The 17,331-nt window shown below is 33.4% G+C and overlaps 1 protein-coding gene across 3 annotated transcripts in view; it reads right to left on the reverse strand.

Annotated features, from left to right (window-relative positions):
• The window catches only part of ROCK1 (Rho associated coiled-coil containing protein kinase 1), a 133,836-nt gene that overhangs the window by 58,284 nt on the left and 58,221 nt on the right, over window positions 1-17,331 (reverse strand). For all 3 annotated transcript variants that reach the window (XR_008917682.1, XM_056823779.1, XM_056823780.1), the window contains exons 3-9: window positions 15,539-15,639; window positions 12,921-13,058; window positions 11,333-11,508; window positions 10,699-10,783; window positions 8,577-8,721; window positions 8,137-8,275; window positions 2,913-3,004 (exon numbers count right to left, since the gene is read on the reverse strand). Coding sequence is in view for 2 of the 3 variants with exons in the window: in XM_056823779.1 (XP_056679757.1) it covers window positions 2,913-3,004; window positions 8,137-8,275; window positions 8,577-8,721; window positions 10,699-10,783; window positions 11,333-11,508; window positions 12,921-13,058; window positions 15,539-15,639 (876 nt within the window). In the remaining variant the exon portion in view is untranslated. The remainder of the gene's footprint in view (window positions 1-2,912; window positions 3,005-8,136; window positions 8,276-8,576; window positions 8,722-10,698; window positions 10,784-11,332; window positions 11,509-12,920; window positions 13,059-15,538; window positions 15,640-17,331) is intronic.

Raw genomic sequence — 17,331 nt, forward strand, 5'->3', positions numbered from 1 at the left:
TATATTTGTTACATTTCCTTATAGTATAACAAAATGAACATGACACTAACTTTTTGATAAAATTTATTCAAGTAGCAAAAGTATATGATTTCCCAATATTCTTTCCTATATAATAAATCTTTAAAAAATCCCAACTCTTACCTGGGTATTGGTAAAAAACAAACAAAAAAACCCAACAACAAAAAAGCCCTTATCATCTGTCTTAGAATTAATATTGTGCATTGGTTCCATGGCAGAAGACAGGTAAGATAGGCAACTGGGGAAGGGGGTGGGGATGGGTGTTAAGCACCTAGTCCTGAGTCACACAGAAGTATCTGAGGGCACATTTTAACTCCAAGATCTCCTGTCTCTGGGTCTGAATCTCTTTCCCCTGCAGCCCTATACACATTTAAAAAAAAGTTTTATTGTTGTTAATGACTTTATTTGTAATTGCTTTTGTTGAAGGTGAAAATTTTTGCTAGATTTTTTAGCCATTCTCATGTAAGCTTTTTTTTTTTTAACTCTTACCTACCTTCCAAAGCAGAAGAGTGGGAAGGACTAGGCAATGGGGGTTAAGTGACTTGATCAAGGTCACACAGCTGGGAATTGTCTGAGGTCAGATTTTAACCTAGGACTTCTGGTATCTAGGCCTGACTCTCAATCCACTGAGCTACCCAGCTGCCCCCTCATGTAAGTTTTAGAGGCAAATATGGTACTTAAAAGTGAAAAATAAGTATATCAATATAATGGAACCAACATTTAAAATGTTTTTATTCTTAACTTTTGTTTCCCAATAACTTTACCTTCTGTCTTAGAATTAATACAAAGTTTTGGTTCCAAGGTAGAAGAGCATTAAGGGCTTCTCTTTAAACAGTTTTTACTAGGTAATAAGTTTTTTCATATTTCCTATACAACATGACACATGGGAAAATTTTTTTCTAATCTCTGTTCTTATTTGAAAGAACTGGAATGAAAAAAGTTGTCATATTGCAAATCTGAAAAATTCAGAAGGCACATTATACCCAAAGCCATCATGAATGCAAAGGTCACCAAAGCAGAATGAAAGAATTCTTGGTAAATATTGGAATAAAAGAAAGAATGAAAATAGGATTGCAAATTTTAGCTCTTTTCCCCCTCAACCAGACAAGAGAAAAGACTATATTCTCTAGCTAAGTAAAATCTATCGAAATGCTCATTAAGAAGCAAAGTGCAGGGGCACATAGGTAGCTCAGTGGATTGAGAGTCAGGCCTAGAGACCAGAGTTCCTAGGTTCAAATCTGGCCTCAGACACTTCCTAGCTGTGTGACCCTGGGCAAGTCACTTAACCCCCACTGCCTTAGCCTACCAATTCACAGTATTGATTCCAAGACAGAAGGGAAGGGTTTAAAAAAAAAATTCTTTTGGGAAATGTTATTTTCACACACAATACCCAACATAATAGTTTTTTAAATAGAGGTTCACCTAGTACATCAAAAATAAATAGTTTTAAACTTTTCAAGAATGCAACTATTGTACAAAATTTAAGCTTCAATTCAACATTTAAACTTTTCCTTTTCTTTCCCAAAATTTCTTATGATTACTCACTGAAACCACTCAGCTACAATACAGCTAGTTTTTGGTCAAGAGCTCAGTTAAGTTTCATCAGGAAGCACTGCCCACTTCAGAAAATATTAGCTATTAGTTATATACAGGAAATCTCTATACTTCTGGGCTACATCTTGGGTGATGGCTTTCTGATTTTGCATTTTACTTTTCTCTCCACTAACTACTACTGTGCTTGTTCTTTCTGCTATCCAGCTGCTTTATGGAGAACACTGCAAAGCCAAAACTGCAGCATTGAATCAATTTAACTATTCACCAGCTCTCTTTTTTTCACACTTCATTGCTTTATTGATGTATATATTTCTGATGTAGTCTCAAGATTCTCAACTTTTTCCCCCTTGGGGTGAGGAAGGGTAATGATACTAAAACTCTATTGTTCCTGATATTCTCTAGATAGATAGAAAACCTATATAACTCTCTAGCCAGAGTATTATTTTACTCTAAAAACAATCCCCTTTTGTCTTCTTAAATTTTTACTCTTAGCTTTTTTGGCACTGGAATTCTATATTTTGCTTGGTTTATAATATGTATTAACTAAGGGCAATCAAATTTCACTTAAAAATACTCTATTTTATTCAAATTGGCAAGAGAGGCAGCCATAATATAGGAGAAAGATAGCTGTTCTGGGTTCAAGTCTTGCCTCTGATACCTACTAGCTTCAAGACCTAGAGAAATTTAATTCTTCTAGTTAACTCTCTAAGGCTTAAGTTTCAGAGAAAGCACTGTCCAGCATTAAGAGAGGGAGTCTCCTCTCCCAGGAGTTCCCAATATCAATGAAATCAGTGGTCTTACCTTCTCCTTAGCCACAAAGGTTTTATCATAAAAATAATATATCATAGAAAATTTTAAGAAATATAAATTTCATTGTGAGTGATAGCGAACCTCTTAGAGTGCCCAAACTGCAAACTGTATAAAGAGGGGGAGGGGAGCAGCCCTGCCCCATATCCCTCTGGCTTTCTAGTAATGATCTCTGGTGAATTCCGTACTGGGGCAACACCATCCATTCCCACAGTGAGGGCTCTGAGTGCCCCCTATGTCCTGTGTGCCATAGATTCAATAACAGGGATCTAGGTTATATAGACAACATATAAACAACTGATTTATGTACATCCTTTTAATGTAGATTAGTGCATATTTTAGGACATATTTTTCTGCTTTTAATGCTCTTTCTCAAAATATAAAATAGTATTGATGTACATAGTATTTCGGTTATTTATTTTTAAGCAGACACAAAAATGTATTTGGCAATAGGAAAGTAATTTTTAAAAGAGAGAGTGTGTGTGTGAGCATGTATATGTGAAAGGGTAGGAAAAGGGGTGACAATAACTTACTATCTCGAAGAGTTTCCCAAGCCCACTGATCATTTTTGAAGAAGAGATGTCGTTTGATTTCTTCCACACCATTTCGTCCTAATCTCACTTCCCTGTTTTAAAAAGTTAATGAAAGAAGATATTCTTAAAATATTAAAATAGCTTACAATTATATGGCATATGGCATTTTATAATTTCCAAAACAGTTTCTCACAAAAAAACACAACTCAAATACATAATAGATACTAAGGGAGACTTATTTGCTACAATAAATTGTATTTAAAAATAAAAGGCTATACTATCCTATATATTAACATAAACTTTAAAAGGCTACATAATTCTGCATGATCTTTTTTGATCATACCCCAATTTGGCTGAAAACTGAAAAAAGAGAAAAGGGCATCAGAAAGGAATGTCAAGACTTTTTTTTTACCCTTCCTTCCATCTTATAATCAATATAGTGAATTGGTTCTATGGCAGAAGAGGGCTAGACAGGTGGGATCAGATGACTTGATCATTCAGCGAGGAAGTATCTGAGGTCACATTTGAACCCAGGACCCTTTTGCCTGGCTCTCAATCCACTGGGACACCTAACCTGCTCCCATAAGAGAAGTTTTAAGAAAAGAAATTTGTTAATAGTCAATGTAGTTTTTTCATTAACAATTAGAACTCGCATATCAATTGTCTTTATATATTTCCAGAAAAAAAGAAGCTCATGTTCTCCGACAATTTTTTTTTAAACTCCCTGAATATCCTATATACAACTATGTGCTTCTTGGATGATTTGAGTTCTTGTTTTTTAAGCAGTAGGAAATTTTGATTTTGCTAAAATAACAGCTTTGCTTTGTACTACCTGTTAAATGAATACTCTTTTATAAGATAACTACTAAAAATTAGAGTAGTTGGGATCTGTACTTGTAGAAAGAAAACAAAGAGACTACCAAAACCATGTAAATACCAGTTCTTATTTATAGTACATAGCACTTTAAAAATAAGGTAATTCCATAACAACAACCCTGAGATATGCAAGGAAAATGGTAGTAGACAATTCAGAAATGATAAAATTGAAGCTCAGAGGTTGAGTTGCCCAAAGAATACAGCTAGTTAAATGGGAAAGCTAAATATAGAATTCACAATCTGGTCTTTATTTAGTCCCAACTCTCAACTTCTCTAATAGGATAGGAGAATATTCATCAAAATAGAAGCAGTGGCACTAAATACATTAATCTGAGGGCCTAAAGTCACACCTCAGAGCAAAACACATTTGAAAAGCTGCAATCCCACAAACAAGAAATTTATCTGCTTTTCTACAAAAGACAGATGTAATGGCATTTAGCTACAAAAGAAAATGCCAATGAACTGTTCAGTCAAATGATCTTAAGTTAGATTATTTAGGGAAATAGGTTAACTTTCTAACCACCAGAGTACTAAAAATTTCCCTAAAAAAATTTTTGTACTAAAATACCTAGGGTAGATCCAAGGACTTCAAGCATTATGATTAAAGCAGCACACAAGTTCATTTAAACTTCAATCTATTTAAATTAAATCTAAAAATTCTAAAAATTCCTCCCAATTTAAAAATTATTAAATCTAAAGCTTTTCAGAGAGTAGGAAGAAAATTTTAAGTTTCAAGAACCCTCTGATTTATGCAAGAAATATCTGTTAAATAGGACAAGTTTCAATAAGTTGAGAGAGAAACGATATTCTTTTGTTTGTTATTTGGAGAGGAAGTAGCTGCTATGAAGATGTTTTAGGATTCCCCTTCCCTGTTAATTGTTTTGTTGTTTCTGTCTTTGATCTTTGAATACAGCAATTACTAGATCAAAGGGTATCAATAATTTTGGTCACTTTATTTGCAAAATTCCAAATTGATTTGACTGGATCAATCCAGAGCCACATTAACAGTATATTCCCATGGTTTGTCCAAAATATACTCTCCTTTTAAAAAACAAATCATTTTTGGAATTATTTTTTACTAGCTGCCATGATGATTGCCAGATTGCCTAATTTCACTGCTTATGGGAAAGAGGAAGAATCCTCTTGGAGAAAAAGCCTTCTGAACCAAAGCTCTAAATTCCTTAAGGATGTACACTTGCCTAACAACCCCTCCAACACTATACTATCTGTTCTTTAATGAACAAAGAGCTGGATATTAAAAAACATTAAAAAAAAAAACAAAAATAGAAGGAAAAGGCAAACCACAAGTTCCTAAAATTCTATCTTTCTACCTCACTCCTAAATCTATCCTGAATCTTCACCAGGACTTGATATACTCCAACCCTTCCCTTACTTTCTAAGGTTTACATATACCCACTTTCCTCTGGCTTCATTTTTTTCCCCTATAATTATTTCAAATATATTTCCCTTTTTGTACTAATACTCATGCTCTGATAGACCTCAACCCTGTATTGCTCTACCACTATTATCTACCTTCTCCATTCCTACCTCAAGGGCCATTGAATATCACTAAATAAAGTCTCCCATCTATGCTGTGTTAATGATATGTTATCTAATCTTGCCTGGGATGATCTCCTTACTATAAAGCAATCCTTTTCTCTTTGTTTTTCTAACCTACAGTAGCTATTTCGAACCTCTTTTCTCTTTAAGTTTTCTATGCTATCCACTCCCCCCCACACACACACCTCCTTCCCTATCAGCAGAGGAACTCACTTCATAGTTTATTCAGAGAAAAGCTCTTCATTATGAATTTCCTCTTTTTGAGTACTCTATATGTCAAAATGTCTCTATTATCTTACATTCTCACCTCTTTTTCTCTGGCTTCTAAGGCTGGGACCTTCTGCTTTTTAAGACCAGATCCTCTATTTTTGCCTCTGATCCCAACTCTGCCTCTGCTTTATCCTTGCCCCACTCATCTGAAATCCACTAGTTCCTTCTCTACTGCCTACAAATATGCCCACATATCGTTCTTACCAAAAAAATAAATACTCAGGCACTTCACTTTTGAACTCTCTGCTCCCCCTCCCCTTTAAAAGTAATTCTCCCATATTTCTTTGCCTCTTAATAGGAAAATTCTTGGGAAAAGCCATCCATATTGGTTGCATCCCATTTACTTGTCAACTTCTTACAATGTATCTTCCCAATCCTACTATTCAACTGAAATGGCTCTCTCCAAAAACAGCTAAATCTGAAAGTCTTTTTATAGTCTTTATCTTCCTTGAATTTTGTGTACCTTTTGACATTGTCATCAATTCTTGCTGAACATTCCTCCCTCAAGACAACACTCTTTCCTAGTTCTTCTCCTGTGACCTCTCTGACCATTCCTTAATTTCCTTGCAGAATCATTATTCAGAAGCTACCCCCAATCCTAGGTATAACAAATGGCTCTTCCATGGAGCCTCTTCTTTTTCTTAGTGACCTTAACAATTCTATTTTCCTAACAAATCTTACCTTACCTATAATGTGAAAAGAAAAATATGCTCTAAATAATTATCTCCAAAAAATGTTTCCCCTGTTTTGAAATAATTGCATTACTGAATATTCCTTCAAGAATAAATAACAGTTTCCTTAAGCCAACTTGCCTTTGGTTGCATTGGAAAATAAGTAGGCAGCACTTAACTCTCCTCTTATCTGACTGTTCTTCATTTTTCCACCTTCATTATTACAATCTCTCTCTGCCCTGAAAATGGGCTGGGGATACAAATTTATCCATTTCTTAATTTTTCCTTCTCTCTTGCTAAAAGATGCTAGAAAATCAAGGGGCAACTATAATCCCAAAAGATCATTTCCTAGTTACGCCAAAGGTCAAAGTCTCAAGCCTGAATTTTGGAATTTGAAAGGTGAGCTTACACAAATAGCTTCTTCCTTTTCTAAATTCTTAATTTTTTTAAATATTGAAATTCTTTTTGAAAATATGCATTCAATATTAGCTTCACAGAAACAGTTTCAACCTAAATATCAAAGAAATTCTGAAATATAGAAGGTATTTTATAAGCCCATGGGAATTATGGCAGTGCTAAAATGGCAAATAAAAGTTTATTTTGCCAAGGAAAGACAATAATCTCCTAGAGTTAGGAGTTAGATCTTTATGGTACTACAAACCATATCCAATAAGGAAGAAGATGAGACTTGGAAATTTTAGACTAAGAATTAACTTGCCTATTCCTCAATTTCAGAACACTACAACTCAAGAAACTACTCATTCTCATATAATTCTATACCTAACTAGTTATATGATCTCAGGCAAATCAGTGGGCTACCAGCTTCTTTGCTTGTATAAGAAAAGGCATTAGAGTATATCTGGAATCTCAAACTTCTAATACATAGCCCCACCCACGTGGAATACTATGTATAACTTGTCTCTGTGAAAAGAAACAAAAAGTTATATAAGACAACTGGACCATAACTTAAACTTAAAAAAATATGTAATACAAATTTGAGATCACTAGTTTCCATTAACTTCAAGGTCCCTTTTACTGCTAAAATTCTATGATTATGATGTATTTATTTCTGTGCTTTATTAACTAGGGGAAAGAAGAAGCTCAATGATTAATGAAGGTTGCCAAGAGTTGCAGCTAAAAACAAGATTCAAATACTAGGATAACATCTCCTTTGCCCACTACACACCCTTGTTTTTGATTAAAATAACAAAAGAGAAAGTTAAGTAACTCTACCAGGATTCATGAATAAGGTATCCATTAATTTAAAAGTGAAACATTTGATATCATAAATACTTAACAAAGGAGGCAAGCTGGGTGGCTCAGTGTTTTGAGAGTTAGGCCTAGAGATGGGAGGTCCTAAGTTTAGATCTGGCCTCAGACACTTCCCAGCTGTGTGGTCCTGGGCAAGCCACTTGACCCTTTATTGCCTAGCCCTTACCACTCTTCTGCCTTGGAACCCATACACAGTATTAATTCCAAGATGGAAGATAAGGGTTAAAAAAAAAACAACACCAAAATCTCCATTTGTTATCCTGTTCTCTGTGTTTCCTAATGTTTTTCTCCTTTTCCATAAATCATCCCCTTTACTCCCTTAAGAAAGGCATTCCAATTTTAAAAGATGCCTGGTCACAGTCTTCTCCAACCTTAAATCGATGATGCTGGCTTAATATGATTCTTGCCTTTAGTATTGATTCCAAGAGGGAAGGTAAGAGTTTAAGGAATTAAAATAAACAAACTAAATACCTAACAGATCAAATATAGGTTCTAATTATAGAAAAGATGGAGAGTAAAAATCCCCTTAGCGTTTTGATCTTAAAACAAATTTGTCTACTTATAAGACACATTACCTGTCAGTAAGGAAGGCACAAATAAGATTTTTTGCTTCCTTTGATATATCATTATCATCAGGGAAGGTAAGCGAATTCTTATGGTTCATAATCTTGCTATATGTCCCGACCAGTGAATCTGCATAAAAAGGTGTATCACCTGAAAAATATAGTAAATTAGACAAAATTTTCTATATTTAAACCATCAAAATCAAGTTTAAACAGTATTCTAATTTATAAGCAATGTACATCAGTTAAAACTAAAAGGCATGGGTATTTGGTATCTAAAAAAAGGTTAGTATATCAGGAAAATATACCTAAATGGCTAACTGATTGACTAATGAATGACTAAATGAAGCTTTTTGTTCCACATAAACCAAAATAAAAGAGATTAGCAAAATAACAGCTAAACATATTAGCTTCATAAACTACTTCATAAATATAAGTGCTATTTTACTCACCTACAAGCATTTCATATAAAAATACTCCAACTGACCACCAGTCACATTCTCGTCCATAATAGCCATCACCACCTTGGGATTTTAATACTTCAGGAGAAATATAATCAGGTGTTCCAACCGCTGTATCACATCGTACCATACCTTCCTAAAATGAATCAGAATATAGACATACACAAAGTCATATGAAGAAATTTTTTCTTTTTTTAGAATCATCTTAGAGTGCAATCAGTGAAGGCCTTCAGCTTTCTTCACACACCCTAACCCTTCCCAGCCTTTACCATCTCTCCACAGCTGAGAACATATGGAAACTGAATGATCACTCCCAGCTCTCTCTCCTTTCAAATTCATAGAATTAATAAATAATCTATCCTATTTTGATTCTTATCCCTACTATCTATTGACCTCTAGGACCATCTCTTACCACCTTCAATGAAAAACACTTAAGTTTACAGTCTTCCTTCTCTCCCAAACCATATCATTGCTGACAATGGGGGGAAGGGGGGGAATCAATACTAATGATTAATATACTCAAACTCATCAATCTCCTCTGTTTTGGTCCTTCAGCTTCACTTGCCCTATTACCCAAAGAAATTTAGACTTCTCTGTCACCTAAAATTTCTCTGCTTCTAATATTCTTAACCTTGAAATTACTTTTTTCTAAATATAAGCTTCTGTCTTTTCATGTCTTGTCATACTGCTCCTGCTAGATTTTGACCACATTATGATTTTAGTCCTCTCATCGTGAAATATGGATGCCTCAATTTTACCCCTGCCCTTTGAGAAACCCCAGTACCAGGCACACCTGTTTTGGGTTGAACTATAGACCTTAAACTGTTTGGGGATCCTTAGTGTGGGTGGGATCTGTGGACACAGTCCCAATGTTAAGTGCCTTTATGTGTTTTAGAAGCTTCTTCAATTGTATTACAGTCCTATCTCAGGAATCCCAGCTCTTAGTGTGACCCTTTCCTTTCTCAAGTGTTATAGTTTACCACTCCTTGATACCCCTGAGGCTGGTTGCAGAGCTCTTTTGCAGCCTGCTTGTAGTTTGTCTATGCAGGCTGGCTTTATTCAAGTTCTCCAGAGGGTAAAAGACCCCCAAGTTCCAGGATATAGATATCTGAAGGCATGAAATATCTTTGAAGAAGCATATATACCCTCAGTAAACAAGTAAAGGCCTTAATTATATGCTACTAAAAGATCTGGTCTCATACTTGAAAATGCAAAAAAGAAAAAAACAAATACAAAAATAAATCTGTTGACATCTTAAAAGAGAAGGCCAAATGCTACCAATTCTAGAAAGTTTTATCAGATTCCTTCTTTCCTTCTCCAATATCCATCTCAAAGCTATAGTTTCTCATCTGAACTCATGGAACTTCACAATTCCTTTTGGAAATTTCTCTTCTAACACATTATATTTATTTGTGTATATGACTTATCATGAATTTACCACAAAGCATTTTACAAAAGTTTTTAAAAGGTTTGTTGAATTAATCAATAAATTCTATATAGTCTGAATAAAATTTAGGAAATTTATTCTTTAAAACTGCAATAAAATCTTCAGTGTAAAAACTGCCAAAGAGCATTTCTTCCCAATATATAATAAACTTATAAATGTATTTTCTTGGGAAAAGGTAATTTTTTACTATTTCATCACTACTTTGATGAACCTTAAATATTAAAATAAAGGTTATCCTAATAGGAATGAGAAAAATCCTAGCTGTTTTAAGAACTATGAACAATAAAATATAATTCAAAAATCCAAAGGCACAATAAAATTTAAATTATAAACATGACAGAATCTGTTTGAGCCTAGTCACAATAATTATACAACTATTTAGTAATATTTAAACTAATTCCATTTTCAGTTACCAATAAGGGTATGTTATAAAGTTGCTATGAAGGACAATCTGGCAATCTACATTTACCCTAAATAGAGAAGAAAAAATAAATCATGGACAAATTCTTTATACAGCATCGTTACTATGGTACCCAGTTCAACAAATACAGACAGTCCACATCAATACCGTAGAAGTCCACATAAGGCTAGTTAATTCTGTAACATTTTCTAACAATGTAATTTTCTTCATTTGGCTATTTCATGTTCACATTAAAATATACTAACCTTATTCATCTTCATACAAGTACCAAAATCAGCTAGCTTCAAGTGACCAGATTTATCCAGCAGCATGTTGTCAGGCTTCACATCTCTAGGGGAAGGGGGGAAAAAAGGGCTAATTCCTAGAATAGTATAAAACATTTCTGGCAGTGTCTTGGATTTTAAAGTTAAGAAGTTAGAAGGAATGTTCTATAGGTATTATTATTTATTTCAGTGACCTATATACATTAAACAGATTATTAAATGATTACATTTTTTAACCTATATTGGTACCTAATTTTTAAAAAATAAAGACAAATCTATGAAATTTATCATTTTTGTTCTATATTAGTAGAAAAAAACCACAATGCCAGGATGACATAAGTAATTCTTAGTTTTTAATTTTTTTTTTCTTAACCTTAACCTTCTGTCTTGGAACCAACACAGAAGAGTAGTACAAGCTAGGCAATGGGGGTAGACAATAGGGGTTTAAGTGACCTGCCCAGGGTCACACAGCTAGGAAGTGTCTGAGGCCATATTTGAACCAAGGACTTCCTGTTTTGGGGCCTGGCTCTCAATCCACTGAAACACCAAGCTGTCCCCTTTAGTTTTTAATTTTAATAAAACAAGAAAATAATTTTTTGATGGTTAAAAGTCTTACCTATGAATAAAGCCCATAGAATGGATTGCATCCAAAGCAAGAACTACTTCTGCAGTATAGAAGCGGGCCCATTTTTCAGGCACATCATAGTTGCTCATTAAATTAACAAGATCTCCACCAGGCATATATTCCATTACCATGTAGAGATACCGATCATCTTGGAATGCATAATATAACTATTTAAGATATAAATACAAAATAGACATTTTACCAGAAGAGAATCAAGAAAAATGGTTGTCAGTATAAATATTTTACTCACAAAAACATTAATTCAGAATAATCATACTTTACATATTGTCTACTCCTAATTCTATAGCAAAGCATTATGGATTTAGAGCTAGTTCAATCTCCATTTTATCAAAGTAAGGTCCAGAAACGTTAATGTGACTTACTTGTCCAAGATCACAAGGTCCCCATTAGGTCTTTTACTTTCAGTTTAGCCATTTCATTTTTGTTCATTTCTCTTTTGTATGTTGTTTTTACTTTATTTTTTATTTTTTCAGTTTACTGACTTTGAAACTGAAAAGGGAACCCACTACTTTCAAAGATGGAAAGATATCTCTGAATCTAGACAATAGCTATAATAACAGACACTTCTTTAACCTGAAGAGGATAACCACTAGATTTAAATCATTAGCATTTAAAACTCTAAGTGGTTCTTGATGAAAAATAAAATGTCTTTGATTTATATTGTGTCCTACTGAAAGTCTTTGAAAGCACCAAGGTTCTCACTGTATCATGAAGAATTAATGGAACAACCCTTGAATGGTAAAACTATACCACATTTACTTTAATTCTTAAAAAAAGAGCTCTATTTTTAAAATGTTTAAAGATACCAAGGCAATTCCCATTGTTTTGAATTGGATCTCAAATGAAAATTACGTACTCATTGCTGAGCAGATCATAAAATCAAGGTAACAGCACTAATCTGATGAAAACTTACTCTCCGTTTCAGAAAAAAATTATAGAGAGAAAAGATGCATGCTGGACTTGAAAATTTTATTCCATCAAATGTTAAGAAACTACCTAGAAATCTTTACCTATGAATAAAACCCACTGAATAGATTATATCAAATGCAAGAAAACATTTACTATGTAGAAGTAGATCCATTTGCTAGGCATATCATAATTGCTTTTAACTTTACATAGATGCCACAACTATTTATTTATAGCATGAACTTGGCAATGAATGGCAAATGATTATATCATAAAGAACATATAAAGTAATAAAATTGTTTTCACCAAACTTAAAACTTTTATTTTCTTGATTTAGTTTCCAAGGGCAATTGCTTAGAGTCAGGAGGACCAAAGTTCAAAGCCAGTCTCAAATACTTATTGATTGTGTGACCCTGGACAAGTCATTTAGTCTCTATCCGATTTGTTTTCCTCAACTACAAAATAGGGATAATAACTGCAGTTACCTCCCAGGGTTGTTGTGAGGATCTAATATGATAGTATTTGTAAAGTGCTTAGAATAGTGACTGGTACATTAAGTAGTGTTCTAATGAGTTCCGTTTTTCCCCATTCTTTCTCCCTTCCTAATTAGACATTTATTCTTTAACAAAATAAAACAGTAGGATAACTATACCTGAACCACCCAGGGGCTGTTAGCAAAAGCCATAATGTCTCGTTCTTCCCAGAAGAAAGCAGAATCTGATCTCTTAATCATCTCAAATTTACTCAACAGCTTCATAGCATACACCTTCCTGGTGGATTTATGTCTTACCTTTAAAACAAAGATTTTGTTTTACCTAATTATAATATCTTAGATAATTCTCAGAAATTACAATAAAGTACATCAATTCACTAAACAGGTAATGAATATTTCAACTTGAAAAAAGTTAAACAGCTAGGTAGCTAAATATTCCCTCCTATAGCTGAAATACATATTTAACAAATTGTATTAGATTTAATCACTTTAAGTAACAAAAAAAGACTCTTATCTCTACATTAACTTCTGAAAATTGTCTTGTGTGATACAATTTATTACATAAAACAAAAATCAAAATCCATGCTAATTATCAGTGTAAGTAAAAAGTAATCAAAACTGACAAACTGATCTCCATATACTCACTTTTGTCCACCCCCTTTTGATGCCTATTCCATATTATTTTATTTCTAAAATGAGACCTTTAGCAAGAAAAAAAACATCATCTGTTTTAATGACCAAAACCATTTCTTCATTAAAGGAATTAGTCAGGCTACCTTCCAATTTAGATTATTTTTATTCTTCTAATCATAATTCCCATTCTAACTTCTGGCTGAATTCAAAGAACCACCACTAGTGGTTTGACATAGCTTAGTAGGAAGACTCCAGAAGAAGAGCCTAGATATCTGTGCTGGGTAGTCCTATGCTATTTATCAGTGATTTCGATAAAAGCATAAAAGATCTTTTTACTCAATCTGCAACTGACCAAAAGGTAGAAGAGAACCAACATTGGATGATGAAGTCAGGTTCCAAAAAGATCTTAATAGAATAGAACATTTAATGAATTCTAATAAGGAAATTTACCCTTACCAAAAAAAAAAAATCACCTTGATAAATACCAAATGGGAAAAGTCTGGCTAAAAAGCAGTGCAGAGTAAAGCTGAAGGTTTTCCTGAACTGTTTGTATGGTAGCCAACAAACTTAATGGCTGTTTAAGAAAGTTATAATATCCAGGGAGTGATACTTTGGATCAGATAACATATTATGAAGAAAATTGATAAGAATGTCCAGGAGAATAAGAATAGTCAAGGACTTTGAATCAATCAGCCAGCATTTTAAAGGGGCCCTATGCCATATGAAACTTGGGAAGAATATGATAGTAATATTCAAGGGCTAGGAAGGCTGCCATGTGAAAGAGATTACATTTATTCTATTCTAATTAAGAAGTAAGAAGTAGAAGCAATGGGTAGAAGTTGGAAAGAAGCAAATTTTAGTTTGATAAAGGAAAAACTCCTTAACAAATAGTTATTAAAAAATTGAATAGACTATATCAGGAAGTAAAGGTTCTTTTCTTAACATGTTTGATTTTTTTTAAAACATTTTAGCAGCATTTTTTTTAAACGTTTAACTTCTTGCTTAAAATTGATGCTGTTGATTCTAAGGCAAAAAAGTGGTAAGGAACAGGCAACTGGAGTTAAATGACTTGCCCAAAACAGAGGTCCTCTCTCAACTCTAGGTCTGGTGCTCTATCCACTATGCAACCTAGCTGCCCCTTGGCGGCAGCATCTCAAGAAGTTTTGAGTGAAAAAGAGAAATTAAAAGTATAAAGGAGGGGAAAAATGGGAGAAAAAATACACATACAACAGTTACATTAACTCCTGGACTTTTACTCTGCTAAAATTAAACTTATCAGGGATAATTTTTATAAGTTTCCTTGTACCATCTTTAGCACTGTCTCAAATCTGTGAAATCTACGCACTTCCATTTTTTAAAATTATTTCTTTGATAAGAGGAAGAAATAGGAAATTGTACTTGATCTCTAACTGAAAGAAAATTATAATATTTAGCCCCTTTGGGGCTAAATCAGAATGTTGGCTTATAACTTAGCACAGTGCCTAGCACATAGAAAGTTCATAAAAATGATTTATCTATCTTAGATTAGATCTTTAGTAATTAAAGGAAGATGGTATAAGTGAGTATTCAAAGAAACCTACCAAGAGAAAGTGAACACCACAAGAAAAACTCTGATGCACCATGTATATTAAAAGATAGCAGATTATTTATGTCATTTGAAAGATAACTGACAAGTACCCTAACAAACCACTAAGATTACCATGCCAGGCAAATGCCTGGCAACTTAGACCCAATTAAGAGAAATAAAAGGATAGAACAGGACAGCAGGAAGTGTGTCACAAGGCTAGGTAAACAGAAGAAAGGAGGAAGAAAATTATAGTATTATATCCCTCCCAATTCTATCTAAATAGGCTAGATAGAATCTCATGAGATACTCAATTCTTACTAAAGGGATGATTTGACTCCTGAAGCTTTAATTCCTTCTACCCTCATGCATGGATCAAATGAATTTTCTATGAAAAATACAATATTGTAGGTTGAATTTCACCCTAGAAATTGTGTATTTTTTTTTTTCAGGAAGTGGGCAACCAAAATTCAAAGCAATCAGTTTTCCAAAAACATTCAATACTGAAGTAAAAAAATCACTGAAATGCAGGTATTCTTAACAAGATAACATATCATCCTTAAGCTCTGAAAAAACCTACCAATTGCACTTCTCCAAATGCTCCTCTACCAATCACTTTCACTACTTCATAATCTTCAGCTTTCATGCGCAAATCTCTAATTTTACTTATTGTATCTTTATCTGTGTAAAGAGAAAAGGTTAGAAATAAGTATTAATTGTTTTTAATTTCACTTATTCCATTTTCCATTCCACATTCAAGTTTTTAGGGAATTATAAAATTATAAAAATAAAATAATTATAAAAAATGAACCAAAAAAGACAACTTATATTTACTATGGTAAATTTCTATTTAATAAACACATACATGGCATGATATGCAGCATATAAAAAGTAATTAGGCAAAAGGAATATTTTTGAAAGTTTTTTTATCATTAGAAAAGCAAGTTAACTCCTATACCTAGCAAACAGTAACATAGTCAAATTTTAACCCTAACAAATACAAGAAAATAGAAGACAAAACAGTTTTTGGAAGATTAATTTACCACAAAATATGAATAGGAATTAAAGATAAAATGCTTTAAATCATAAAGCAAAAAAAAAAAAGTTATATGCTCTGCTCTAAACCCATGGGATAAAATTTTAATCTTTAAAAAAAATTTTTTTTAAACCATTACCCTCTGTCTTAGAATCAATACTGTGTATTGGTTCCAAGTCAGGAGAGTGGTAGCAGCTAGGCAATTGGGGTTAAGTGACTTGCCCAGGGTCATACAGCTAAGAAGTGTCTGAGGCCAGAATTGAAACCAGGACTTCCCTGTCTCTGGGCCTGACTCTTAATCCACCGAGCCACCTAGCTGCCCCCAAAATTTTTATCTTCTTAACCAGTATTTTAAACCTTTTTTTTTTCTTTTTAAATGGTATTGAGATGTTACAGGTATAAGAAAAGGAAACACTAACCTAATCTGGCATCTTCAGCACTTGTTTCACTATGTTTCTCTATTTTAATTTAAAATAGCAATGGGAATCACTATAATTATTTATATAAACCTGTCATGCTATAAAACTACAATAATTTACAAATTCCCAGTGGATAGATATTCCAATTCCAAATTTGGTCATGGATTAAAATAAGGCTATTTTAATCCACATGGGTCAACACTGGCATGAGATTACACGGAAAAGATTCATATTTCAGAGTTGTACAAAACACAGAACTACTATTAAACTTAAGCCTCAGATTCTAATAAAAACTACAGAGTACTATGCTTGTTTTGCTTCAAAAGAACTTTATATAGATATATACACATATCTATATACACAGGCATGCAATACACATATATGTTCAGTTCAGTTATTTTTCAGTCATGTCTGATGCTTCATGATTCCATTTGGGTTTTTCTCAGCAAAGATAACTGAAGTGGTTTCCCATTCCTCTTCTAGCTCATTCTAATATAACAGATGAAGAAACTGAGGCAAACATGTGGCTTGCCTAGGATCATACAACTAGTAAATATCTGGGTTTACATTTGATTTCAGGACCAGCACTCTAACTACTATAGCATCTAGGGAGGTGGAAGGGGGTTAAGGGTAGACACACACACACACACACACACACACACACACACACACACACACACACACATCTATTTAAGATATACTTATATCTTAAACTATTAACTATTAACATAACTATTAAACGTGTCTACACACACTCTCTCTATATATATGTATATATATATATATTCTATGTATGCAGATGAAATAATGATAATGTATTATATGTATGCACTGTAAAACATAAAGTGCTACATAAAAAGAATAAATTTCTAAAAAATATACCTCAATGAACCGTTAATATGCAGCATAGCTATTAAA

The sequence above is a fragment of the Monodelphis domestica genome, chromosome 3 (genome assembly GCF_027887165.1).
Source record: "Monodelphis domestica isolate mMonDom1 chromosome 3, mMonDom1.pri, whole genome shotgun sequence".
NCBI classification, from domain to species: domain Eukaryota; kingdom Metazoa; phylum Chordata; class Mammalia; order Didelphimorphia; family Didelphidae; genus Monodelphis; species Monodelphis domestica.